Below are 27,856 nucleotides of genomic sequence, written 5' to 3' on the forward strand. Positions count from 1 at the left end.
AGCAAACAGCATCTAAAGCCACAATCTACTATAAATACTTTATTTCAACTAGAAGGTACAATCTCTCAGGGGTTTCATAGTTAAAAAGCTACAATCACATCATGTTGAAATGACATTTAGAAACAGTGCTGTAAATGGACTGCCCGGCTTGGACCATGTAACTTCTGCACAGCCCTATGGAATCTGCACAGAGAAATTACTTCTCTCTTTTTTCCTCTTAATTGTTCTTGTATGTAAGCTGCTTTCTATTCCAGTAGATCCAGAGTGGCGAGATAACCAGGCCAGCCACGTAGCCAAAGGTCGCTCCGAGTGTACAGGAGATGGGCCACACCTGAGGAAAGAATTGAGATCTAAACCAACCGATGCTTTCTTATACTTGAGCACAAATGAAGTGTAACACAAACATTTCTATGTGAAGCTTAATGTGCTTTCTTAAAGAATGCCAAGTTTAATAGATCATAACCGCATTGATCACGAACACTAACAAGGGACACATTTTAGTTAATGTGCATTAAACAGTAACAAGGCTTCTGGCAATTGTAGATTTAGTTTGATGTTATCCAAATTGCATGAAATACATGCTAAGTAACATTTAAAAATTGGGTATTGTTTGCCATAATCCTGAACTCAGTTTAGCTCTCTGAATTAGTTATCCATTTTTCTAAATCCCACATTGGCTGTGTACATCAAATGAAATAAGTGCATAGGCTGACCGAACCTTAGAAACTTTCAGTCGTGTCCGAGGAAGACCTGGAATGTAAGCATGTTATGTGGAATCTGTGGGCGCCTGCGTCCATAGCTACACTGCTGTCCGCTTGGAGCTGCAGATGTGTATCCACGGAAGGCACAGACCACAGCTCATGTACACATCTAGAGTGTGAGGCAAGCAGAACACTGCAGGCTTCCCAAGACCGTTTCTCCAGCCATGCTACGTTTCACTAAACTAGAAGTAAATAACGGTGATTTGTTTTTCAATGCCATACACAGGGTATGTGTGAAAAATCTTGGAAACAAACTTCCATGTTCCTTCGTAAAGCTTATTTGGTGTACTGCGCCATTTCTAACCCTTCCCCAGGGAACAGGCCATCACAGTGGACTGGAGGCCAACCATCGTACTAGCTGGCTGGAACCTCATTTGGCTTTCTTCTTCCGTCTGCTATGGATCTGCCTTATTCTAAATGCCACGCAACAGACAGCAGTGTAAGCAAAGCTCCCATGTGAACCACCTTATGCAGTTGAGGGAAGCATAATCTAATCCATACATTGTTACCAGCCTTCCTTAGGTTCAAATTTGCTGTTGCTTAAACTACGACTTCTTTGTCTTTAGCAAGCTTCTGTTATCTTCCATGGTTTGTGCTTAAGCTTTGTCTATTGCACAGATTGGGTAATGGAACACTAAACATTTATACTTGAAAATGACAGCCTTAAATGTTCATACCAGTCACAAATCTAGATGTACTGTCTTGCATGTGAGCTTTGTAGGAGTTTTTAAAATATAAGCACCACACTCCCCACTTGGTAGTGGACAGTTTACTGGACAAGAGTGTTCTCTTGGAAGGGGACGTAGTATGTCTTCAGGCAGTGGTGGTTCACATTAAGTATATCATGGCCTTATGTATGCTCAAATGGGACTTCTGTAATTTTCCCATTTAGTTTTGGTCTGTTTTGAGATAGAAGTGAAAGAAATTGTATAGTCAGTTAACATATTAGCTAAGTTGTCAAAACTATGATATGAAGGTATCAAGACAGTAAAGTATTATTCATTTCCAAGTTGCCTTTGGAGATTTGATGGTTTTTTTTTTTTTTTCAAATCTACATCTGTGAAACCCTTGACACTTGGTGTCTTAGCAATGAGTTTAAGTCAAGGACTTTCCTGCTCCAAGAGAAACAGATTAAGAATCTGAAAGTGCACTGGTGTCACCTCAGTCTCCTCCCGTGTGACCACAGGGACAACCTTGTATCCCAGTCATTCATGAGCTCTTATCACTCTTCTGATTGATAGCAGTCACAGTTGGACTTCACCGGCTCCAGATGGTAAGAATCATGTATATAGACTATTTGAACTCTAAGCAGACGATTGTATCCTCTGAACCTGAGGTGCCTTAGGTACTCTATTTACCTTGATGGGGTTTGGAGTTTCCCATTGCTTGTTAAGAGTTAAGTGTTTGTTATTTAGTATTTCTTTTTGCAAAATCTTCTCTGCCACTTTAACCAGAAAACCAAAGATTTGTTTTCTATTCATGAGCAGATTATAGAGACACTGCCTTATTTTCAGATGCATATCTTCATTAATAGCTTAGGTTGCAGAAGAAATTCAAATTTAATCTCTGGGAACTTTCAAACTAGTGAAGTATCTGGGAAAGAAAATACTTTTCAAAAATATTTTACTAACATGAACTGTGTTAGTAAGCACACTGCTTCAAATAAGGCCATGTGGGAAAGAACACACAAGAAGTTATAATTGGTTAGTGTTTGCATACAGAATTTGTCCTAAAGCCCTTTCTACGTTTTAGGGGATCCTGAAACCTAACAGCACTTACTTTGCTAATGTGTGCCCTTGCTGTCCTTGCAGGTGCATTGTAGCTTACTCGTGATGAATTATCATATTTCCAATACGCAGAGCTTGAGTTCATGCTATTTGTTATGAATTATCTTAGTTACTTTAGACACTGCTTCCGTTTGATTTTGAATTATTGGTTTTAAATACCACATTAAATGCTGGTTTGTTGGTTGTTGTTTTAATGATTGTTACTTCAGCAGCACCCGTCCTAACTGACGGAGTCATAATAAAATGAGATGCATAGTTTACTGTTTTATGTACAGGCTGAACTTCTTACCTCAGGAGTTTTTATTTAATCCCTTTTCCTCTGTGGTGTGACTGCTCAGCCCTGGCAATGTGTGAGCTCCTGCACCCCCTGAAAAGCTCTGTCAGTCAGGGTGTGGGGAAAATAACAATCCTTATGGGTCCCAGCCACATTCTGATTTGGGGTACCAAGTTCTGTTTTAGTCACTCTGTGACTTCGGTGTGATTCACTGTACACACACACACACACACACACATACACACACAACTTGCACTCGTCCTTTAGACACTTGCCATACTTCCAAAGAATATGAAAAATGAAGCAAATTTTGTTTTCAATGTTTTCCTCCTATCAGGAGGTAAGGCTTGACCACTCAACATTTCTCTGTTACATAAAACTCAGAAATCCCTGTTATCAGCAAAATAAAATGTTGCAACTTTTCAAATGATTCCCAGGGATGCCCAGGCTTTGTGCGCACCAGGGTGCTGCTGTGGGTCTCCGACTCACTGCACAAGTCCTTCCTTAGGATTGCTATGAGATGATTAAGCCACAGCACAGCACAGCACAGCACAGCACAGCAGTCAGCCTGACTTACCCAGTCAGCCTCCTTTGATTATATTTTAATAACGAGATCTAAGTTTTCCACTCAAAAATTTCCCTTTTTCAGAGATACTATTTTTATTTTCTTTATGCCATATTTTAAAAAATCTGTATTACCTATATTAGCTAGTTCAGCTGCAGAGATATAAATATTTCTCTAAATTATGATAATATGAATAGCTACATATAATTATTGTTATAATGTAATAAGAATAGGAAATTTAAAACAAAGACATTCATATTAAGAAAGCCATTCACAGGGTTTGCCACCAAAGTGACATCATTTTATCTAGTTTCTTTAGTTTCAAATGTTTCTTAAAAATGATTCGATGGAAGAAACATCTTGTGTTATATAACAATATAATAATGCAATGCGAGTAGATAAAATTAGTAAGGGGACCAAAGGAAAAACCTACTTTAAAAGATGAGAGGCTAGCTCGGATGACAAGCTAGCATGCTCGCCTCCCGAGCAAGCCAGCAGTCAGGAGGCCAAGGAAGGGAAGGATAGGTAAACTGAAGCCAACTGTGATGCTGTTTTAGGGTTACTATGCTATAATGACACACAAAATCCAAAAGCAATGTGGAGAAGAAAGAAAGGGTTGATTTGGCTCACACTGGTCACTGTTGTCGCCTAAGGCAGAGACAAGGAGGAGGGCTTGCGTCTCATGGCTTACTCAGCCAGCTTTCTCATAGAATTAGGGACCACAAGCCCAGGGCGGCACCACCCACAATGGGCTGGACTCTCGTACATTGATTACTAGTTAAGAAAATGCCCTCCAGGCCTGTCTTTAGGGCAATCTAATGGAAGGATTTTCTCAACTGAGGTGCCCTCCTTGAAGAGGAAATCAGCATAGCAGCAAAACAAGACTTTGTCTCAGAAACCCCACCCTGCTGCATTCCTGTGACCTTGTACAGCAGAGAAGGGCAGGGTAACCAACAAAGGAGGATCACTATGAGTCTAGAGGCCAGCCTGGGCTACAGGCAAGATACTATTTCAAAAAACAAGACACCAAAAAAAAAAAAAAAGAAAAATCTAATTCAATCCCCGATTCCCCACTGCCCATCCCACAAAAAAAAAAAAAAAAAAAAAAAAAAAGCCTTGCTTTTCTTGCTTTTAGGGCACCATTATGGTTCTTCCTATAAATCAAGTGACTATGGATTTATTTATCACTTGAACTAAGAAAGGCCAGTTTTCTCAAAGCAATAAAAATTAATAAAGATTTTACATTACCTAGCATAGAATTTGGGCAAATGAAACCTGTAATAAGGTTGGTTTGTTTGTTTTTTTAGAAATAAAATATCTTCATAAGCCAAAAAGCATTTTGAGATATATAAACTGAATGTGTATATGTGTTTTTTTTTCTCCTGTCAAAAATTGTTTGAAAGGAACAATGTGGTCTAGGGTAGACGGGTCACAGTTAAGAGCACCGACCCAGCTGCTCTTGCAGAGGACTTAAGTATAGCACCTAGCACCACACAGCGGCTCACAGCCATTTGTAGCTTCAGTCCTGATCCAGCCACCCCTTTCTGTCTTCTGTGGACATGCTGCATGCATGATATACACAGACATACATGCAGGCAAAACATGTAAAATACGTACTTTAACAAAAGAGAATTTTTAAAAATGCAACAATACAAAGGTGTATGTCCACTTTGACTTTTGGAAGAAACGCCTTTTGTCTTAGAACAGGAACTGTCCAACACAGCCATGGAGGGTTTAATGGGTCTCCGCTGTGCTTTATTCACGGATAACAGTGATAAAGGTCACTGATTTTGGTAATAGGCAGACTGGCTTTGAATCCGGGCTTTGTGGTTACTGAGCATGTTGGCTTTGGCAAGTCTTCTAGCCACTCTGCTTAGTTTGTTACAAACTCTGTTACCTGCAGGCACTCTCTCTCTCTCTCTCTCTCTCTCTCTCTCTCTCTCTCTCTCTCTCTCTCTCACACACACACACACACACACACACACACACACACACACACACGGCAATAATAAATATAAATGTAAAAATCAATGATTCCTTTTCTCCAGTTTTACTAGAATAGAAAAATCAATATTTATGAAACATTCATTTTTTTAAAAATCACAGATGCCACAAATTCTTACATAATTTGAAACTAGAAGTCATAGGATTATAACAGAATTGGTTACTGCAAAATGCCAGAGTAGAGGGTAAAATAGGTCATGGGTCTGACTGAATGAAGACTTGTGTGATTTTTAGGTTAATTGGTATTTCCCTTACCAAAGGGATTATACTGTATTAAACTAAAATGCTAATATACAACTTACATGTTTCAAAACCTGGAAAAACTAGTATTTAACAGAAGATGGTTTGGATTAAAGATGTGCTCGTGTCAGCTAATTCTGCAAACAGGACTGTGGCAGGACTTGCCTGAGAGACTTTATTGGCCAGGCTAACTTGTGTGTGTGCATGCATATGTTCAGAAGTATTTATTGTTACTAGTGACAGGAGTCCTCACCAGGAATGCACTTCTCAACAAGTAATAGGTTCCTAACTATGTGTTCTTTGGAGAGAGGTCAGAGTAAATGCAGGTCAGTGTCCATTTACAATTAGCAAGCTAGAGCCAGAAGAGCAGACGTTTGTCACTCATGTGTATTACTACACTGCACTGCAGCATTCACACTGGGAGGAGCCAGACTGCAGCATTCACACTGGGACGACCCAGACTGCAGCATTCACACTGGGAGTACCTAGCAGAGCATTTAAATACAAACTGAAAGGAAATGTGAGTGATCACCCTAAGGTACCAGCTTTGTCAGATGGATTCTAACAGTCATGCAGAAGAAAATCAGCACAATAAACAAACCACTGAGAAGGCACCTATGAGAGACACAGGACTGGCTATCCTGGGCTAATCTTCCTTTGTATCTAAAAAGAGAGACGACTCCTCTGCAGGTTCATCCATTTCTCCTATTTACTCTTAATCCGATGGCACCCACATCTGGAGGCTCACAGGTACCTGTAACCCCAGCTAAGGGACCCACTACCACTTTTGGACTCCACGGGCACGCACAGAGATATGTGCACAGATACCCACAAACAAACAACAAACAAACAAACAAGGAAGTCTTAGTAACAAGTAGAATAAATCAAAAAATGATAGACCATGATGAGACTTGTCATCTTCCTATCACATGCTACATATATGTGTGCACGCACAGAGAAGAAAACGTATGCATTTTTCAGACAAAGACACTATAAATTAGCCTTAAATATGCTCCTACAAATGTATTAGATTTTTGTCTAAAAATACAGACATCACCAGAATGATCACGACACTTAGAAGAAACAATGTGGGAAAGGAACACAATTTAATCCTAAAGAGAACAAAAGCTCTCAGCTTTAAACAAAGAAACAAGGTTTCAGTCTCCTGCAGAGCAGAGAATCATGGTGTAGGTGGGGCTCTTGTTTGAATCCCAAATCTTCCTCTTGCTAATCAAGCACCAGTGAATCCAGTTTCTCCTCCTCCCACACTCTGCCTTTGTGGTGGGTAATAACAGGAATAAGACCGAGCTTGCACTACAGTCATCACATTCCATTACCTCTGGCAAAGTACCAGACCTGTACCTGGTACACAAAGACCTACAAATGATCCTGTGTTCTATTAGTATCTGAAATGTCAGACAGAATTGAACATGATATGAAATTTAAGTAACTCAATAAACTTGTTTAACAAAATACAAAAGGAAAGGAACTTACATAAGGGGTGCTAGCAGACGGAACAAAACAGAGAGCAGCGAGAACGCAGGATGAACAATGAAGCCTGCATTTGTGCTCAGTGTGCTGTCAGCGGCTCACTTCACAGAGCACGTGGGTGGGAGGCAGCCTCCTGCCCTGCTCCGTGACCAGCCTTGCTGCCTGCTGTACAGAGGTCTCCCTTCGTGTACACACACCTTTCCGCATCTATCACTAACGACTAAGTCACTGAGCCCTCATGGAGGTTGAAAATAAGTTTTCACTGACATCAACTTCCAGTGGCCCGTCTGTCACTTGATGAAGAATCCATCTGGAACATAAACATAGACTTACATATGAAGCACAGCTGATGCCTGGCCACAGCAACATCAGACAGAACGCCATTGAGCTCAGAATAGAGAGAAAGGCACTACAGCATGAGACAGGTTCTGGCCCTATGTGTTCATACATGTGCATTTTTTAAAGACACCAGACGTTCCTGTTTCTCTAAAATATAACAAACATAACCCAGAGATGTTTGCTTAAACATGATTTTAAAATCTCAAAAGTGCATCAATTGATCTGCTTCAATTGGGATGCAGAGGACAAAGAACTAAAAGCTCTCTTTTTAATGCACACTGTCTGTAGACCGGAGAGTTTATACAGTGCTATACTCTCGTGAAGTTCTACGCTAACAAAGTCTCCACTTTATGAAATGCCTATCCCCTGATCTGATTTACTACCTCTCTGGCAGATTCTGTCAATATTTTTAACCACTGTGAGGTCTTGTTCTGTATAGTTTGAAGTTTTGAAAATAACAGTAGCCCCCACAAAACCTTGTTTGCTGAAAATGAAAACGGTAACTGCCTCACTTATTAGAAAACAACCAAAAAGCGGCTAGTAAGAAACTGAAAAAAAATCTGAGGAATGTCAATTTTATTCTTCCCGCATCAGTACATATTAGACTTTAAAAGGATAGTAGTGAATAAGCCAACCATTAACTTAAAATACCCCCCCCAAATAATAAAATTAAACAGCCAGTGTATTCCAGCTAAACGAAATCTTTTAAATATTTTAACCACCTGTAATAATTTTAAATTAGCTTCCTAGAAAATCTTTGTACAAGTCCATAATTCAGGCGTTCATGGCTCAGCGGTGAGATGCTTGTCACAGAAGTGTACTGAAATGACATCTGGCCTCAGAACTCACACAAAGCTTCACGGAGCTGCCCAACCTAGGATGTGGCAGCAGAGGCAGGAGATCTCTGGAATCTAGGAGAGCAGGCTAGCCTGGGGTATGCGGTGGTACTGAGGCCTCGTCAGTGGACTTCTATGCACATATTCAAAGATAAAGTCAGTTCTGCCAGACACGATGGCCCATGCCTGCAGTCCCAGGACATGGGGTACGCTGAAAACAGGATCAGGTGTTTGAGGCCAGCTTTGGCTACATACAGAATTCCAGGCAAGCCTGAGAGCCACCACAGTCCCCACACCTGCAGAGACCTGTACATGACAGTGAAAACAGGGCACACAGCAGATTTACTGAGAGCAGAAGGGAAGCACAGCTGCGGGGTAGACAGCATCCAAGAGAGGCACAAAAATAGGCCAAAAAGCAGGCAGTCTGCTCCTCTGAAAACTCAGGTCCTGTCAGTGAGCTACACACCAAAGATTCAGTCCACCCATTTGTTACCCAGGAATTTACAATTTTAGCAAACACGTGGACAGATGCTCAAGATGACGCTTAAACTGGACGCTACTACCACGGAGAACTGAAAACAATCTAAATGCCCATTCATTAAAATGATATTATTGTAAGAAAATTGAATATTCCAGTTTTGTACTTCTTCACTAATACACAATAACACCATAATATAAAGTTGAAGGGAAGACACAGTAAAAGCATGCACATGAAGAACGGCAGGGGTGGAGAATGGGCTGCAAAAGTTACCACCAGAGCAGAAATGATGGTGTTCTCCCAGTGGAGGAAAATAAGCTAATTTTACACAGCTTAAATCTAAAAGGCAAATATTAAAAAAGGCAAATATATCTTATCTTTGAGACAAGAAAAACATTCTCTTCATATTGGAAAAAAGTACATTCATTTTTAGTAGTATTGTTCTTTTTAGGAGAAATTATAAGGAAAAATTCATGATGCTGTAGATTCAAGTATGTGTATCAGTGTATTATAGTAAAATACTGGCAATAAGCTAAATGATCAATAGTGAAATTTATTACATTATAAAATAACTACATAGTAAAGAAGCACAGTCTAAAACAATTAGAAGCGGGGCAGTGGTGGCGCACACCTATAATCCCAGCACTCTGGGAGGCAGAGGCAGGCGGATTTCTGAGTTCGAGGCCAGCCTGGTTTACAGAGTGAGTTCCAGGACAGCCAGGGCTACACAGAGAAACCCTGCCTCCAAAAACACCAAAAAATAAAATAATAAATAAATAAATAAATAAATAAATAAATAAATAAATAAATCAATTAGAAATTAGTGCAATACGATTTGGGGGACAAAAAAAAAAGGAAAAAAGGAAAGGTTATGGTATTGCAGTAATGTGCTTATGTGTTAAGGTGACAAAGTATGGTGTGCCCGGCTAGTCTTAATTGTCATCTTGACACAGATGGAGTCCTCTGAGAAGAGAAGCAAAGCCACACTGAGGGATTTCTCAGGGTAGCCTGCCTGTGGCAGTCAGTGGCGGTGCCTTGGCCGTTACCCAGTGCAGGAGCCCATTCACTCCTGGCAGCGCCATCCCGTCAGCTAGCTAAGCTGCACCCCCCCAAGGCTCTGTTTCCAGTTCCTGCCTTGAGCTCCCCCGCCGTCCTCCATGATGGACCTGGAGTGTAAGCCAAATAAAGCTTACCCTCCCCTGGGCTGCTCCATCACAGCAGAAAACAGTAGAGAGTGGTGGCACATACCTGGCATCTCCAATCCGAGGAAGGAAAAGTGTGGGATCAGGAATTCAAGGTCATCCTCAAATACAAAATGAATTCAAGGCCAGCCTGGGCTACCTAAGATACTGTCTCAAAACTATATTTTAAAAACTAAGATAATAATGCTGGGTGGTGATGCATGAGTGTAGCCCTACTAATCACGAAGCAGGAGTAAGGGGTCATAAGTTTCAGGACAGCCTGGATGACAGAACCAGCTCAAGGTCGTCATGAGCTAAGCCATGAGACCTTGCCCCAAAGCATCAAAGGTGGGGGTATGGCTCAGTGGTAGTGCACTGTCCGGCTTCCTCTCAAATCACTTGCCTTCATTTTTAAAATTATGCTGGGGGCTGTCAGGACAGCTCAGAGAGTACAGGCACCTGCTGCTTGCTTGGCTGTAGAACACTGTTGGTGGAAGGGGAGAAACTATTCTGATGCCCACCCTCGCACTCTAGCATGCACACACCTACAGACATGCACGCATAAATAAACAAAGACGTGGCAAAACTTTTTTTTAAAAATTACTTTGCTATATGCTTTTTAATATATTTCAAGGTAAGTATTCAATGTGGCCATCAACCTAGATAAGAATCTAAGATCAGAAGTATAATAACCAGAGAAGAGGAGGAGGAGGAGCTCCTTGTATGCATTAGTAGAATAAGCTTTTATTAGTATAAGAACAGGGACCAGCACGTGACTGCTCTGCAAGATGAGGTGCTGAGTTTGGATCACCAGCACCCATGTGAAAAGTCATGGTGACAACACATTTGGAATCTCAGTGCAAGAAGGTGAGCACAGGAGGGTCCCCGAGAAACAACGGCCAGACAACCTAGCTACATAATCTCCAGGCTCAGTGAGAGATTGTCTCAAAAATGAGGTGAGCCACAGAAAGGCACTGGATGTCAACCTCTGACCTTCACACAATAAATGCATAAGCACACACATAAGTACATACATGCATACAAAACATACACAGACACATACACACAGTTTTAAAAATAAGCATTCACCTTTGCATACAGAAAAAACAGCAGGATCCCAGCCAACATGGATGCCTATAGCACTGAGTCAGGCCCAGTGAGCAGCCACCTAGACTGTTCTGCCTTCCCTCATTCCGTGAACAATCAGTCAATACCTTGCATTACATACCAGCGTTCTTCACCAGCTTTCCCACTGCTGGGTCAACACACGTTTCGTTAGTCTTTGAAACCAACCTGCCACGGTCTTTCCCAGTCCAGTGGAATAGGAAATGCTCCAAGCCATGCTCCTATGAAACTAGAAATTGTAGTGATCTGAAGACTATTCTCCCAAATAGATGTAACTCTGCAAAACACAATACATATGTCATTGGCAGATTATGTCGTAATAGCTAGAAATCACACAAGCTTGGACAAATTGATGCTACACATGTATTTTTCATCCATTTAACATAATCAACTCAAAATGACAGCACATGAAGACACAAATGTCATTCACTGGAAAGGCACTGCACGTGCACTGTGCGAGGCAAACAATACAAAAGCATGGTAGCAACAAGCACGTCCTCTTAGCACAGCCTGAGCCCGTTCTCCACAGGTAACTGCCATTTCAAGTTATATCCCTTTCCACAAGGCACACAATTTTATTTTATACATAACTGCACATATGTGTGTATATATGTATTTTCCCAATTAAGACTTACATGCATCATGCTGTAAGCCCAATGTTTTCTACAAGAACAGCTATAGTAATCCATGTATGGATGGAGAATGGTTTCTCAACTAGTCTTGTCATGCTATCTTTCATTCCCCAACTTGACTTCATCTGTTTGACATATTAGGGCCAGAGAACAAGAACTTCAAAAGCTCTCCTGGTAGTGGACATAACAGCACACACCTATAAACCCAGCACTCAGGGAAGGCTGGTGCCAAAGCGGTGACTTCAAAGTCAGCATGGACTATTGTAGCTGGTCCTTGCTACTTTGTGAGTTCTCTTCCCCACACTTTATCTTCCTCCTACCCCATTTCACCCCCTAACACTAGACAGGAGAGAAACAAGGATAGAGGGGAGAGGAATTAAGAAAATCCCTGAATCTAATTTCTTTCCTTTTACTGCTTCTCTGACCACGACTACTAAGAAACCACAAACAACCTCCCTCAATGACCATCAACCACTCACCCCACTTCTTGGGTTCCTAGCATTTATGTACCTTCTGTAAAGTTCTCAGAATTCCAAATGTCACACAACTGTAGAAACTATCTGCAGCTTGGAAAACCATGCCTCTTCTAGAGCACGAGGCAAATCATAGTCAGCTGCAACGGACAGTCTGAAGTAGCCCCACATCCCCACATCTGGGATTAAACAAAAGCACCATCTTATAATTCTATGTTTGTTTTTTTTTTTAAAGACACCAAAATTCCAGAATTCAACATCAGTCTTATAGTGTGATAACTTCAGTCATGTGGAACAGTGTCTAGTAAAGGCCCACAATGATGCAGTGGGTTCAGCCAAAGACTCACTAGCTCACAATGCACAATAGGGTTAAGTGAGTCAGTGAAAGGCAGCATCTTCTAGCTAGTGCAGCAAAAGGACAATTATTTGATTGGATGATTTTTTTCATTAGAAACTCTCCAATTACTGCACACAAAATATACAGTGAATTACAAACATCCAAGTGAAAGTCAGGTCCTACTAGCCCTGTCTACTGACATGCCCAGATCTAAGAGATTCTTGTCTCTTTTAAAGCTCTGGGCTTGGAGCACGTGGTAGGCAATCACCATGTATCCACATTTGTATTATGCACTGGACATTTCTGCTCTACATTTAAAGTAATTTCTGTAAATGCAGAACCCAGCCAGAATAGGAAAAACTATTCCTATACTGAAGAGGAAATAAACTGTCTTAAATATAAAGAGACTGGCACTATCTAGGACCGTAAAAGATTCTCACAGTTAAGTTTTGACTAGGTTTGTGGTGACAAACGACATCAACACACAGCTCATCCAGGATGCAACACAGCAGTAATGTGCCCAGAGATGGGACGCATGGGAGAGGGGCAGCGCTGGAAAGACTTGTTTGTATACAAAGGAGGAAGGTCATCAAGGTTTGAAGGAATAAGCAGTGTGAGACCATAAGCTAGAAAATGCACTACAAATGAGAGGCCAAGTGCAAGACAAGAAGAGACTGAAAAGTAAGTTTGTAAACAACTCAAGCCGCCTGTAACTCCAGCTCTCTAACCCTAACCCTAACCCTAACCAGGAGGTTATACTGCAAGTTTAAGCAAGTTCTAGTCCAATCTGGGATACAGGGGAAAAAAAGTAATAACAGCTTTATTGAGTACAGAAAAAACAAAACAACAAAACAACAACAACCCCTAGAAAATCCTGTTTGAGCCACGCAACTTACTTATCTAAAGGTTATAACAGTGTTTTTAGGACAGTCAGCCATGTTTAGATCACTATAATCACTTTAAACAGAAAGCATTCACCTAGTGGCAGTTAGTCTCCGTTTCTCTTTCCCATAACCCTGAGCAAACAAGTTACGTTATGTCTATGGATTTGCCTGCTCTAGGTAGTTCATGTAAGTGGGCTCTTGTGACATGAATTCTCTTACTGTAGAATACTCTTTCTCAGATTCCTCTATGGTGTGGCATGAGCTGACACTTCAGGCACGTCAGTGGGTCACACTTGTACAGATACTGCAGCATTTATTCCTCCATGCAACAGTTGATGTGCACCTGAGCTGTTACTGCCCTTTGGTGTTAGATACAATGCTGCTAGGAACATCTCTGTAGGGACATGTGTTTTCATCTTTCTTGGGATTATACCTAGAAAGAAATGGCCAGGTCACCTGCTGTTTAATCATTTGAGGAACAGTTTCCTAAAGCAGTCAAAACATTTGATTTTCTCACAAGTTATGTGTGAAGGCTCCAATTTTTCTACATCTTCCTAATTATCTGTGGATTATATAGTCATTCTAGCCAGTGTGAAATGGTATCTCAGTGCAGAAGACTTATGGTTAAGACTGCATTAAAGTCACACTATAGAAATCACTGAAGGATTTTAATCAAGCTCACAATGTGATCAGAGACACTGGCGGCAAGAAATAATACCCTCCACAGTCTTTTCATTATTCCAGCACATTTGTAACCAATTTCTGCTTACTAAAATAAATAGTGCCAATATCCAAGAGGTTGATTTCAATTTTGATTGTTTGGCATATCCATGAGTTTTTGTGATCCTGCATACAATAAACGTTAAAAAAAAGAAACAAACAAGACTTATAAAACTATAAAAATTCTGTAGCCTATATTTTTAAGAAAACATTTATCAAAAGTAACTTATATAGCTTTAAAATCAGAATTAAGTCTCCCCCCTCTGATTTCCATACCCTATAGAGATGATATATATCATGTATTATATTTCAAGATTTCATTTCTTTCTGCATTTTATAACTGTTGGTAAGACATCTCCTTTTGGGAAGCATGTGGACAAAAGGGAGCCCCTGAAGAAGATGGACAACTCCAACCTTAGGGTTGGCTGAAATAGCTCAGGCTTTTAGGGGTATAATTCTATTTTTCCACTCCTCTTCCTCCATGGTTCAACTTGTTGTGTTACTTCTATAGTATCTCCTCTTCTATAATTCATTCTAGTATTTTCTTGACATAATGAGCCACTTTCATACCAAAACTGAGCAACTCTTTCAGTCAGAACTCTCTTTACACTACCTGTGCACTAGAGGAGCACATGAATGACTCTCCTGTCTCTTCTCTGTATCTATCATGTTCTGTAAGTACTTAATGCTCCCCAACTCCTTTTGCATCTCTTATTCATTTTGATTAGCTCAAACCTTTCCCTAATACTAAAATTTGATTTTCTAACTTGCTTTATACTTGTTGATATTTCTTTTGTGTTTTGTTTTTGAGGCAGGGTCTTTCTACCTAGCCCTGTCTGTTCTGGAACTTACTATGTAGACAAGGCTGGCCTTGAATTCAAGAGATCTGCTTGCCTCTGCCTCCTGGGTATTGGAATTAAAGGTGTGCACCACTCAGCTGTTTCTGGATATTTCTAATATATGTTTTATACATGTGGTTTATACATGTGGTTTAGGTTCTGAATTTATGGCAATGATTCTGCAATCCAGTCTTCTTCAGTTTTATTTTTTCGTTTTTGCTCTTTTTATTAACTTAATTTGCATAATAACATGTTTTCTGGTACGCTGTGAGATTTGCTTGGTTTGGTCCAGGGCTGTTTTCTTCCACATCACGTGCATGTGTCTCTCGCCCCTGCATCCCAGCCTTCCCTTCCTGGCTGCTGTGCCACTTCTGTTTCTCTTGCTCATCCTTCCCATGGGCAAACTGTCTTGGCTACTGTTTGCTCAGATACAACAAATGAATTCGCTTTGGTACTGACTTTCCATCTTAACTGGCTCCATTTTTTCCTGTTATGAATCTGTATTTTGAACCTTGGATTTTAGTTTATGCCTTTTTAAAAACAATCCTTAGTCAGAGGGAAAGAATGGAGAACAAGGTAGATGTTCTTCCTGTGACTCAATAGTAATACTGAGCTGCAATGTAGTAAATGGTGGAGTCATGATTCAAATTTTAAAACAATCCTGGCCAGGGTTTATACATCCTTTCAGAAGCCAGATGAAGCTATTATGGTACCGTCTGTGCCCTTGGCAGAGGCCCAGTAGAAAGCAGCCCTGCAGATTCATAAAAAGCAAGGAGAACTGACAATGAGTCAGAGTTGTGCTGGTGAGAGAAATCTCTGGAGCTGTACCCACAGTCTTGGTATTAGAGTCACAGCTTGACAGTGTCAGTCAGCTGCCTTTGATCCCTGAATTCTATTCCAGGGATTTAGTTCACAGAGACTCTTGCTTAAGTTTTGCTGAAACAAAAATGTACCTCACATTACTTATAATTGTTAAAGAGAAACAAAAACCCCTCCCTCAACTTTGATAAAACAAATATCACACCTTACTTACAACTGTGAAAATGTGATAACATTCAACAGTAAATTAATCACAGAATATTAATGATATGATGATTGTACTAATTTGATCACAGTGACCTATTCTCGGTAATCAGGGCAGGAAGGCACAAGGAAAGGAAGCCACTGTCTTCTCCCACCTCTAACAAGGACAAGAACAAGAAGAATCCCTAAGAGGCACAGCCAGGTCTAATCTGTATCTAGAAGCACGCGTTGTCCAAACTACAGCAGAACCACACGCCTTCATGGTCAAACAGTACATCCTAAGGTTTCATTTCACTTAAAGCTAGATAATTGTGCTGTGCAAATGTGCTATGCAAAAAGTGGTACATCATATACATATGCACAGACAGCAATGTTCATAACATCAGTGGAATACAGTAAATTATAATGCCAAATTATAATTGTTTCAAAATTGCATATTATATGAAGAAACCAAATTAGAGTACATAAACTGTAATTATTATCCCTTCTCTCTAACCTTCTGTTTAACTGAGTTTTTAACATGAACAATATTCAATAATATATACGCTTACTACAAAATCTATACATTTTCCTACTAAGAGTAAAGTACATACATGCATTCTTTTGTAACAAAGAATTGAGAAAAAAATTGAAACTGTCAAATTCCTACTAACTAATTCTCGCAGGACCAACACTGGCTTATTCTCACTTCACAAGTGTCCATAACAAATGTCTGAAGTGTGCAATGCTGCTAATGCTGTCATAATTAGAGAATATCTGCACATAAACCAGAGGGCTGAGAACAGACTAAATGGTCTATTATTCTCTGAATAAACTTTTAAGATAACTAAAGAAAATGCTATAGATCACTCTTTATGACAAAGGCCTAAGTACTTGTTCATATTATTTGACTTCCCTGAAATTCCTTATGTCAAATGTCAACCATCATATGCCTCTTTGAGTGCCTTCTGTATGTCAACGTGTCAACCATTTCAATGCAATTAACAATAAGCACATGTGGTTTAGATATGTTCTCATCAAAACATGTTCAAAGATTTGGAAGAAAAACGGGGGGGGGGGGGGGGGTGTTAACTCCTGGTAACTAAGAACAGTTTACACAATTAAGTACAGGCTTTCCCCAATAAGTGAATATTAAATTCATTGCCTCTTTGCTACTAAGTTTTTTGACCACATTTGGACTAAGTGTGTAGTAGAATTTATTTTATGTGCCTGGCCCTTTAAAGACCCTATGGCCCTCAGTGTCAGTTGCCTCGAATTCTGGGAACAGGAGAGGCTATAAAAAGCCAGCAGAGGGTGAGCTGGGGGAGTAGGATTCCTCAGGGGTAGCAGAGAGGCCATTCCAGGAGACAGAAGAGTAGGGTCAGAGAGCAGAGTGAGCAGAAGACAGTTGGTGACAGCTGAGGCAGGAGAGGCTGGGCTGAACCAGAGAAGACACTGCTAGAAGATAGAGAAGAACCAACAAATAAAGTATTGAATATAAATAAAAAATAAAAGCTGCATAAGGTACCTATTTTTATATGTGTACATTTTTGGCCATTTACTCCCCTTTCACTCTTAATGTTTACAGTGGTTTTCTCAATATAAAATGACAAAATCAGACCTAGCTGTTTCATCTACAGAACAGGCATTACTGAGAGCTTTCAACTTGACAAGACCATCCTACCCAGGAACATTTTTCAGCTCAAGTGACCAAACTCAGAAACAGAATAAACACTTACAAAACAGAATAAAGGAACCAACAAACCAAAGAGCACACAAACTTCAATACAAAGCATAGGTCTATGACAGGTAACTACTACGCTCCTTTATAAGAAAGTCCACAGGCAGGAGAGATGGCTCAGCAGCTAAGAGCACTGACTGCCCTTCCAGAGGACCTGAGTTCAATTCCCAGCAACTGCATGGTGGTTCATGACCATCTATAAAGGGATCTGATGCACTCTTCTGGCGAGCAGGTGTACGTGCTCACCACATTAACACACACACACACACACACACACACACACACACACACACACACACGGTCTATAGGTGAAAGTAGCATTCTTTGTGATAATTAACAAGACAACAAACTTACAAACCAAGCACAGCCAATATTACGGACAAGAATAAGAAGAAACCAATACTTTTTGTCTTCAGTTTCTTCACAAAGCATTCTCTTGGAGTTGGTTTCATTTACTTTTTTGGAATAACTAAAGATAACTGTTAAGATAATGAAATTAAGTGTCTAAACCTCAAAAGTATCAGAATCCTTTACTCTCAAGATACAATTCTTATTCTTCAAAGTCAAAAGTTTAGTTTTCAGTCTACACATGATTGTCATCTGCTCAGCACTAGCTGTACATGAATATGCAAACACAAGCATTAAACCCAGGGTAGGAGAGGACTCCGTGGCTAAGAGCACCTGATGCTTTCAGAGGGCCCAGGTTTGACTATCAGCACCCACATGCCAGCTCACGAGTGTCTACACCTCCAGTCCTGGGCGACCTGACATCCTCTTCTGGCCTCTGGCCACCAGAGATGAATGTGGTACAGACATATATGAAAGCACAAACTCATATACATAAAAATGAATAAAGGAATACAAGTAAATCCAACCTTAGTCATCTCAGTTAAAAGCGTACAAACTGTTAATACTGATTTGAAGCTGGGTGTCAGTTCAAAGTAGGCCTGCTCACCCTCAACATCCCAGACTCGATTTCATCGTGTGTAACTACACTAACGAATGTGGAGCCATAATGTCTTCTGCTCCACCCAGGACCAAACGTGCACATCACACTGAATTAACTGGCAGAGCCTTCTTATTCTCTGAGTTATCTAGGTACTGCCCTTGCTGGTCTGTTCCAAACCAAACACAACTACTGAGACAAACTGTCCGAGTTGGAAAAATGAGATACAGATGTTGCTGCTATTTGTTAACCCACTTAACAAACACTTGCTATCGGATTTTATTGTCTTCCTCACTCTGGCAATAACCCTGAAGAGCACATATTCATTTTAGTTTGTTCATACTACACGTGAGAACTCATGGAGCCGAGCAGCTTGTCTGAGACGACCTCTGTGTAATGAAGGCCTACTGACTGTGGAACAGAGCAACGGGCTCACCCTGCAAGATGCCCAGCATCTTATGAAGAATGTGGTGAAGCATCTCTGAACAACATAAAGTCCATGACATGCTTAAAAGTTATTAAAGTCTGTTTCTTACTTGATTTTACTTTATTATGAGTTCATATCATATCTCATAGGCTGGTAAATTGCACGGTTTGTATTACAAACTGACTTTTTTTTAACCACAGTCCTTTATCAGCTTACTGATACCTTCAACTAGTTGCATGTTGGAAATTTTGGAAGGGCGACTCTTATACTCTACTGATTTTTGGTGGCAACTAAGAAACTTTACAGCCTCTATTACAGCTCTAATTTTCAGTAACCAAGAACCAATTCAGTATCTATAATGCAATATCAATAACTCTTAGTTCTTGTAGGTACAGCTCGAATTTCACAAGCTAGCTAAAAAGTCTCAGTGAAAAGTGTCTAGCTTGTCTACTAGCTATTCAGAGATCATCAATATTTCATAAATTGGTTTGACAGAAGAATAAATATCTTGTCTTCTTCAGAGATCAATGCGACTATTTCTTCTACCTTTGAACATAAACGTTGCATCCTATACACACGCTTTAACCTTGGAGGGTTTCTGTTTAACCTAAGTAGTACAAGGAATAGAGCTCAGTTGAGAGACTGCTTTCCTCCTACACATGACAGTTTAATCTCTAACATCCTAAAGAAAGAAATTAAAGAGCAATACATACTACAACTCAAGTGACTCTTGAAAACATTATGCTGAGTAAAAGAAATCAGTCACAAAAGATCACAAACTGCTGGGCTCATTTATCTGAAATACCCAGTACAGGTAGCTCTACTGAGACAGGAACAAGATTCAGGGACAGAAGAGAGCAGCAATAAGGATGTAAGAATGTACTTCTATTTGAAGTACTGAAAATATGGGTATGTATAACTGTGACTGTATTAAAGCCATTATGTCATACTATGGTGTGCAAACCATATCTCAATGTTGGTTTTATAAGATGGTGTCTCCCATGAACTGTCAGCATAGCTCAGCAGTTGTGCTGGGTAGTTATTTGTCAACTTGACACAATGTTACATCATGTGAAGAAGGAACCTCAGTTGAGAAAACGCCTCCATCAGAAGCAAGCCCTGGGACATTTCCTTGATTGATGACTGAGTTGGGAGGGCCTAGCCACTGTGAGTAGTGCCAGCCCTGGGCAAGGGGGTGTATGAGAAAGCAAACTGAGCAAGCCAGGAGGAAGCCGGCAAGCAACAGTCTTTTCACGGTCCTGCTTGAGTTCCTGCCTTGAGTTCTTGACCCAACTTTCCTCAATGATAAACTGTGATTGAAAGAGGTAAGCTAAATAAACTCTTTCCTCCTCAAGGTGTGTTTGGTCACAGTGCTTTATTGCAGCAGAAACCCTAACTTACAAAGCAGGTAAAGACATTTGCTGCCAAACCTGCCAGAGTTTTGTTCCCTAACCTCCATACATGCCCTACAGCACAAAAGCACCCACATGTATATGGACACCTGTGCATATACACAAATACATTAATAATCAATCAGTCTGTGTCCCAACTCTCTGTTTCCTTCATGTATCCTGAGCCATGCTCCCCCACACCAGGAGGTAGTTCTTAGTCAGAGTCCCAGCCATCGTCTCTCACTGCTTCACATCACTGACCTGGAACACAGTTCAAGTCTTTTCTTGGAAAAATATTATTGAATGTAATGTTTATATGTTTTTGAATCATTTCAATGTAAAACTGTGCTACCATTTTATTAAGTTCCTAGCTTTTCTCTTATGTCATTAATGAAGTCTCTGAGCAGATGTCTCTAACTCCATCCTTTCCTATACAAAATCTCTGTGGTCTTTGCTGACTGAGTTTTTGCAAAGTACAGTAGATTTTAGAACATATAGGTCAAGGGACAGAACAACTATATATAAAACAAGATGACAATGTGCCCAGCAAATATATTTCTTTCACACAAAATTCAAAGCTGACTAAACCACCAATATAAATAAACCATTAAAGTTTCAGTCAATTTCCATATTTAAAAATTTCAAATTAAATAAATGAATTCCATTGGAGATTCTATGATAATGTAGGGGAGGGAAATTTAGTTGTTATGCTTTCGTTCTTAGAAACTTTATGATTAGTCAGCAGTTCCAGAAAATAAATAATAAAATAAATAAATAAAACACAGCAAGACCAAAGCTACCCACACATATATAAAATAACTAATATTTATTCCAAAAGAAAAATGTAATTTATAGAGATAGGCTACACAGAACCTATCCTGTGTGCTCCTTGTAGTACAGCCAAATTCCAAATTACACAAACAATACTAAATTTAATTCAGTTTTTATGCTCCCTCAACACCCTGCAAAAAATATCTGCCTTTTTAGGTTTCATCAAATCTTCTATTTCTGACCCAATCCATCACAGATCGGTCGGTCACCTCACAACCTGTCCTCTGCCCCTTCCTTCCCTATTCTCCCATTACCAGCTGTGGAATTTATATACTTTTAGTTGCTTCCTGTTGGCTCTTAGCCTGAACAGACAAGGCCCTCGGGGGTCATCCTGCAACCCACACAGGGCTAGATAATGGGGAACACAGAGTAAATGCTCACGAAGTTTGGCTGTTGAATCACAAATAGGGCAAACCTGTGAGAACTAACTCAGCTGGTTTTCTTAGTTAAAAATTAACCATTTTTAGTGTGTATCATCCCAAGGCCTTTAAGGAAGCTAACCGTTTATCTTAACTATGCTGACAATATACACGGTAGCTACAGAACTGGACTCTGGGAACACCTGCTCTTACCATGAGAAATACCAAAGAAGATACTGTTAGTGTAAATACCTGTGTATTATGAACTTCAGTTTCACACTGTGAGAAGCCAGAAACAATTATACTTGTAGTACTTTATCTTGCTAATGTAGAGGGAGAAGCGGTGGCTATCAATGCCTGGGGCCCTCTCTATTTCCATTCTCCAACTGCCCTGGCCCTTTCTGACATCCCAGAGAGCCAGGCACTGCCTAGAAAGACTCATGAATGTGTCGACATGACATGAATAGAAAATACTTCTCTAATTCCTTTAAATTACTAATATCACTAAAGTGTAAACTTTAAACTTACCCATTTCTACTGAAAACTCTCAGCCATGCTTTGAGATTTGGTCCTAACAAACACAGACAAGGTACTGTAGTAAAAGCAGACAAAACAACTGCAAATAAAAATGTTTCCAGCACCAACCTAGGAGAAAAAAACACTGTTACCTTTCAAAAGTCTTAGCTGTACATGTATACAAGCACATAAAATCATTGTAAGTGCACTCACTGCTCCAGTATCTCCTTCATATATACTTCACTGCAAAAACCTACCTGAGCCCCACTAAATAAGGATTCAGTTACTCTACAAGCCAAATTACCTAATTTTGATCATAGACTTCCAAAATGTTAAAAGTAAGGCCTTCATGAAAAAAAAAATCTCAATTTTAGACAATTAGCTTTCTTTCTTATCAGTTTCCAGAACTCTCAAAGTTAAACTGCCTTTTTTTCCCCCTACATGAAGAGACTGAAGATCAGCAAGTTTCACCTCAAGAGTTTATGACTAATGGCTAACAATTTGCATTTTGGTAAAATCTTGAACTTTGGAACACATTGTTCTTTCATTTATTCTTTTATGATGGATAGACAGAAGTCATCTTCCATGACAAGACTTTCCTACTATGCATAAAATAGAACAATCTGTTAATGTGTATACAACTGTGTATGTATATGTGCCTGCGTGCGTGCGTGTGTACACCTGTAGCTACATCACTCCTTTCACCATCATCATTAATCACTGCTAAACTGAAATGGCTCATAAAAGAAATATTTAGGAATTTAGCTTCCACTAATTTGAAATTGGTCCAGTTTTAAAAACTACTAAATTTTAATATAAACATTAGTATTTGATGAGGACTTTATGTCCCTTATGAAAATAACCTCAGCTACTCTAGAATCACATTTCTGAATCACTGAAATGTTATCTATAACCAGCTTACACACATCACAATAGCGAGTTGCCTGCAGAAATCCAGGTGTGTCCGGCCTGCAGCCTTGGCCAGCAGCAGCTACCAATGCCTCCCAAATCATAACCTACTTACAGCATTGGCACACTTTTTTTTAATTTTTGGTAACGTGATCCCAGGGCTGTTAAATACAGTTTTGTAGATGAACATGTTGTGCTCTAATGCCCAAAGGCTAGACAGCTAGAGGTTTTTAACAACCATACATTTATTTATTACTATAGTATATAGTAACGGTGTTAACCTGCCCTGCTTATGATGTACAGCTGTGTCCCAGAAAGCTAACAGCTAAAGTGTGTGAAGATTTGGTTGTTGTGATGTTTTAAACAGCAGCACTGAAAACAGGACGATGACAATTGTTCCCTGCCTGATCCATTAACAACCCCGCTATGTTCTATCTCAGCTGAAAGTTAGCATAGCGTTTAGAAATTCATACACTAAAACATAAACAAAGCAAATATTCAAAACTCACTCTATTAGTGGTGCTCCGTATAGAACAAAAATGATATGAAGGGACAAACAAGATATAAGAAAGTAGATACAGCATTTCAAAACTCTGGTTACCTAAAAGAGAAATGAAGAATCTGAAGACTCAAGAAGATACCTAAATAGCCATAATAAACTCTGCCACTTTACATACAAATATGACTTGGTTCCATGATGTCTGAAATAGCTGAACATTCTTTGTTGGATAATCTCAAATTGGATCGCATGTCTTATCATATGCACAGCCCTCAAACCAGACTCTAGAAAAACTTACAAGACGGGCCCAGCAAGCGGGCCAAGCAGGAAAGGCACGCGCTCCATGCCCACCACCTGATTTCAATCGCTGGGACCCACATGATAAAGATCTGCCTGCCCTCTGACCTCAATATGAGAGCTGTGTTGTATATACACAGTTTAAAATGTTAATATGTAATTTGTAATTATAATGTCTGAACTTTCAGATCATGTTCTAGGCATAGGCCTAATAGATGTTCAAGTCTTTTGTGTTTTTTAATATTGTTTATAGTGTAATATGAATATGATTTGAGAAATTATCTAGTGTTTTGCTTTTTTTAGGTATAATTTACCCGGTTTTGTTTTAAAGTGAAAAAAAAAGTGTAGCATTATGTTTTTGTAGGTAATTTGTGTGTGGTGGCTGTGGTTTCTGTATCTCAACACTCTGTTATCAATATTTCTTAAGTATTGGTAATATCACAGTCACAATAAACAAAAATCAATGGCTCTTATGCTGGTATGGTGGGTAGCGTGTATTTGTGTGATATTTGTCTCTTAAATGAAAAAGACTTATAAATTTTGTGTCTCTGTGTGTGTATGTGTGTTTAAAATGTTCTAATGGAATTAAACACAGTACTGGGTATTCTGTAAGGATTTTAATTTAAAATAATTGCCAAGTGTCATAGCACAGTGACTATTCCAGAAAAAGTTAATTCTAAATTCTGAAAACATTTAACTGTTTAGTCAAGGAAGGCCACATGTGAAGTAACAGCTGCTATGACTTAATTTGCAATGAATCCTAGAAAACTCACTTATTTAAGGAGTGCAAGAATATGGGCTTGGTCTTGACCCCTGGCTGTGGGAGCTATTGACAGTGGGTGGTCCCTGGTGGGCTGCCCACACCCCAGTGGATGGCCCACATCCGCTCAGATACAGGGTTCTAGAAGGTACAACAAAGACGAAGGTTATCAAGTTGGCCAGAGGGCAGGGATAGAGCAGGGGATGGATGCCTGTGATCAAACACAGTGGGCATGTGTGAAATCACCAAGCAATAAAAATATATACTTTAAAAACATACATGGCCCGGAGACAGTTCAGTCGATTCCTGGAAGCCACAGGAAAATGTCAGGTATGGGGCATGCTTGTAATCCCAGCACTAGGGAGGCAAGAGGATCTCTGGGGCTCACTGGAGAGCCAGTCTAGCCTAAGTGGTGAGCTGCAGGCCATTGAAATGTCCTGTACAGAGCAGGTGGACAGTGTTCCTAAAGATAACACTTGAAGTTGCCCTCCAGCCTCCAAATGCATTTTTGTACAGTGTAACCACCCACCCATACACCTAAACATGTACAAAAATAAATGAAAATAAACTGCAGTGTCTTGTAAGTTATCTCCAGTGATAACATAAAACCATGCTTACACAGGTCATTTACATTGTGATGCACTGAAGGAGTCACAATTCCACCATTAATGCACAACATGGCTCTGTCAGTCACTGTAGGAAAGTAACAGGCCACTGATTTGGGAGGTGGGGTGGGACTCGGTTCCCTTTACACTGTAAATAACCCAATAAGGACATAGCAATACTTCATTCTTACACTGCAACTTCCACATAAAAGCCAGTTATGCAGAAATAGCCCTTACCTTATGTGACAATGAACTTCTTTTAGAGGACACATTTGGTCTCACTACTAAGTATGACAAGAGATTGACAGTGGTCACACAGGCAGAGCACGTACACAACCAGGTCAAGTGGGTTTCCAACACTGAGAAGTTGTCCAAGGCGAAGGACGGAATAAAAATGCTTAGGAAAATTGAAAATATGCACAAAAGATTGGTATAGAGAAGTTTCTTGATGTCAGTATCTTTCATGGTGTTTTCTTGGGTATCTATCTAGTAGAAAACAAATTAAGAAAAGAAAAACATGTAATAATGATTTTTTCCATGTCCCCAACACTTCAACACTCTAAATATAAACCATGTACTAATAATTTTCTATGGGCAATATATTTGTTTCAAAACACAGAACATGAATATGCAGATTTTAATTGTTACTTTAGATTTCTCTAATATGGTACAAATTTAAATATCTGTGACTGGTTTCTACAAAGGGGGCATATATCAGACACAAGCACCTAATTTTACTTTTTTGGCCAAAATCAGGAAGATGAAGTCATTGCAGTTCCCAAATGACAATCAAGTATACACTTAGAGATGCAAATACACTTAATATGGTGAGAACCATATTAAGATGGTCCTTATGCTGCACTAAGGGCTCACTGTCTGTCACAGATGCTGAATTCTAGTAAAAGCAGACCGTGAGTGGGAAGAGAAAGGTTTACAGTCTCTAAATACATATATTTGACCTAAAGAACAGTTTTTATGTTATATTGACTAAAATTAATTAAGAACTCAAAGTAACTAATAGCCAGAAGCTGGAAAGAACCCAGGTGTCCCTCAACGGAGGAATGGATATAAAAAAATGTGGTATATATACACAATAGAGTACTATTCAGCCATTAGAAACAATGAATTCATGAAATTCTTAGGCAAATGGATGGAGCTAGAGAACATCATCCTAAGTGAGGTAACCCAGACTCAAAAGATCAATCATGATATGCACTCACTGATAAGTGGATATTAGCCTAGAAACTTGGAATACCCAAGACATAATCCACATATCAAATGATGTCCAAGAAAAATGGAGGAGTGGCTCCTGGTTCTGGAAAGGCTCAGTGCAGCAGTATAGGGCAAAACCAGAACAGGGAAGTGGGAAGGGGTGGATGGGGGAACAGGGGGAGGGAAGAGAGCTTATGGGACTTTCGGGAAGTGGGGAGCCAGAAAAGGGGAAATCATTTGAAATGTAAATAAAAAATATATCGAACAAAAAAATGTGAAAAATAAAATAAAATAAAATAAGAACTCAAAAGTAACAAATGTTACTATGTAGTAAAAATCCGGCCCAAAAGGGAACATCCATTCATCAGGGAAGAGGAACTAGCAGGAAAGGTAAAAGCGCAAGTCCGGGCATTGTCCTATTAGCCCTCATTTAATTCACACTATCGGTTTCAAAAGCAAATGTGATACTGATTAAGCAAACTGGATAAACAAGTTAGCAGATACGGCCAAGGTTGCACACTAAAGCCATGTCAAGCATCGCCTCATTAACGAGAAGATATCCTCCAGGGTTGGGACGAGAACGGATAGCAGTAAAAAGACTTGGGGAAAGTTCTCATTAAACTGCGGGGGTCAGACAGGTGAGGGGGTCAGAAATCCATCCTCTGGAGAAGAGCGCGTCTCTAGGCCACCAGCAAATCCCCATCTAACAGGGCGAGCAGTACCCAAGGGCAAAGGCTCGCTGAATGGAGCCCTTCCTCGGACTCTGGCGGGCGAGTTCCCGGCACGCCACCTGGGAAGCCGCCCTCCCGAGTCGCGATCCCACGAGAGCCGGGTCGGAAGGCATGGCTGCTCCCGAGCCCTCCTCCTAAGCAGCCTTTGCCCAGGTGCGGACCGCGGCTCAACCACACCCAGGTGGCTCTGTCCCAGCCTCGGACGGCGCGAGTGAGGGCGACCAGGGCGTCACCGGAGAGAGCCCGTGCGGCCGACCCGGTGACCTGAGAGACCGCGGACAGATGCCCGGATCTCAGAGGGTCGGTCGCGCAGGGCATCCTCTGGTCCGCCGGAAGCGCGGAGCGCTGGAAGCCACCGCAGCAGTCCGCAGCGCGAACTGCACCGGCCCTGGGCGAGCGTGAGAAGCCACCCGCTGACTTACCTGACACTCCCGCCCGCCGAAGGGATGGGGACGCCACCGCCTCCCACCCTCAGGTGCGACAGGCCGCCATGGCCCCTCGCGCAGGCGCAGACCAGAAGGCGGGGACTCACAAGAGCACAGCCAATCGTTGAAGAGGAGAGGCAGGACAATGAATGAAGCCCCGCCCATCTGCTGCGTTTATCCCGCCCGCGACTTTCTTGGTGCTCGATAGGCCGGAGCGGAGGGCTGAGCGTACGGAAGCG

General features: G+C 40.5%; 1 protein-coding gene across 4 annotated transcripts; it reads right to left on the reverse strand.

Moving 5' to 3' along the window:
- Nucleotides 1-24: 24 nt before the first annotated feature.
- Pigf (phosphatidylinositol glycan anchor biosynthesis class F) lies at nucleotides 25-27,727 on the reverse strand. 4 transcript variants are annotated; one of them, XM_052186514.1, is made up of 6 exons: nucleotides 27,615-27,727; nucleotides 25,487-25,735; nucleotides 23,598-23,689; nucleotides 22,192-22,308; nucleotides 11,250-11,358; nucleotides 25-331 (listed from the first exon to the last, which is right to left on the reverse strand). In XM_052186514.1, exons 2-6 carry the CDS (start codon nucleotides 25,712-25,714, stop codon nucleotides 218-220), a joined length of 660 nt encoding a protein of 219 aa, XP_052042474.1. In that variant the 5' UTR covers nucleotides 25,715-25,735; nucleotides 27,615-27,727; the 3' UTR covers nucleotides 25-217. The 4 variants fall into 4 exon arrangements, with proteins under 4 accessions (XP_052042474.1, XP_052042477.1, XP_052042475.1 ...); XM_052186517.1 differs by having other exon boundaries at nucleotides 25,487-25,731; nucleotides 27,615-27,695; XM_052186516.1 differs by having other exon boundaries at nucleotides 241-331; nucleotides 11,185-11,358.
- Nucleotides 27,728-27,856: the final 129 nt, after the last annotated feature.

Source organism: Apodemus sylvaticus, chromosome 6, assembly GCF_947179515.1.
Source record: "Apodemus sylvaticus chromosome 6, mApoSyl1.1, whole genome shotgun sequence".
Lineage (NCBI taxonomy): Eukaryota > Metazoa > Chordata > Mammalia > Rodentia > Muridae > Apodemus > Apodemus sylvaticus.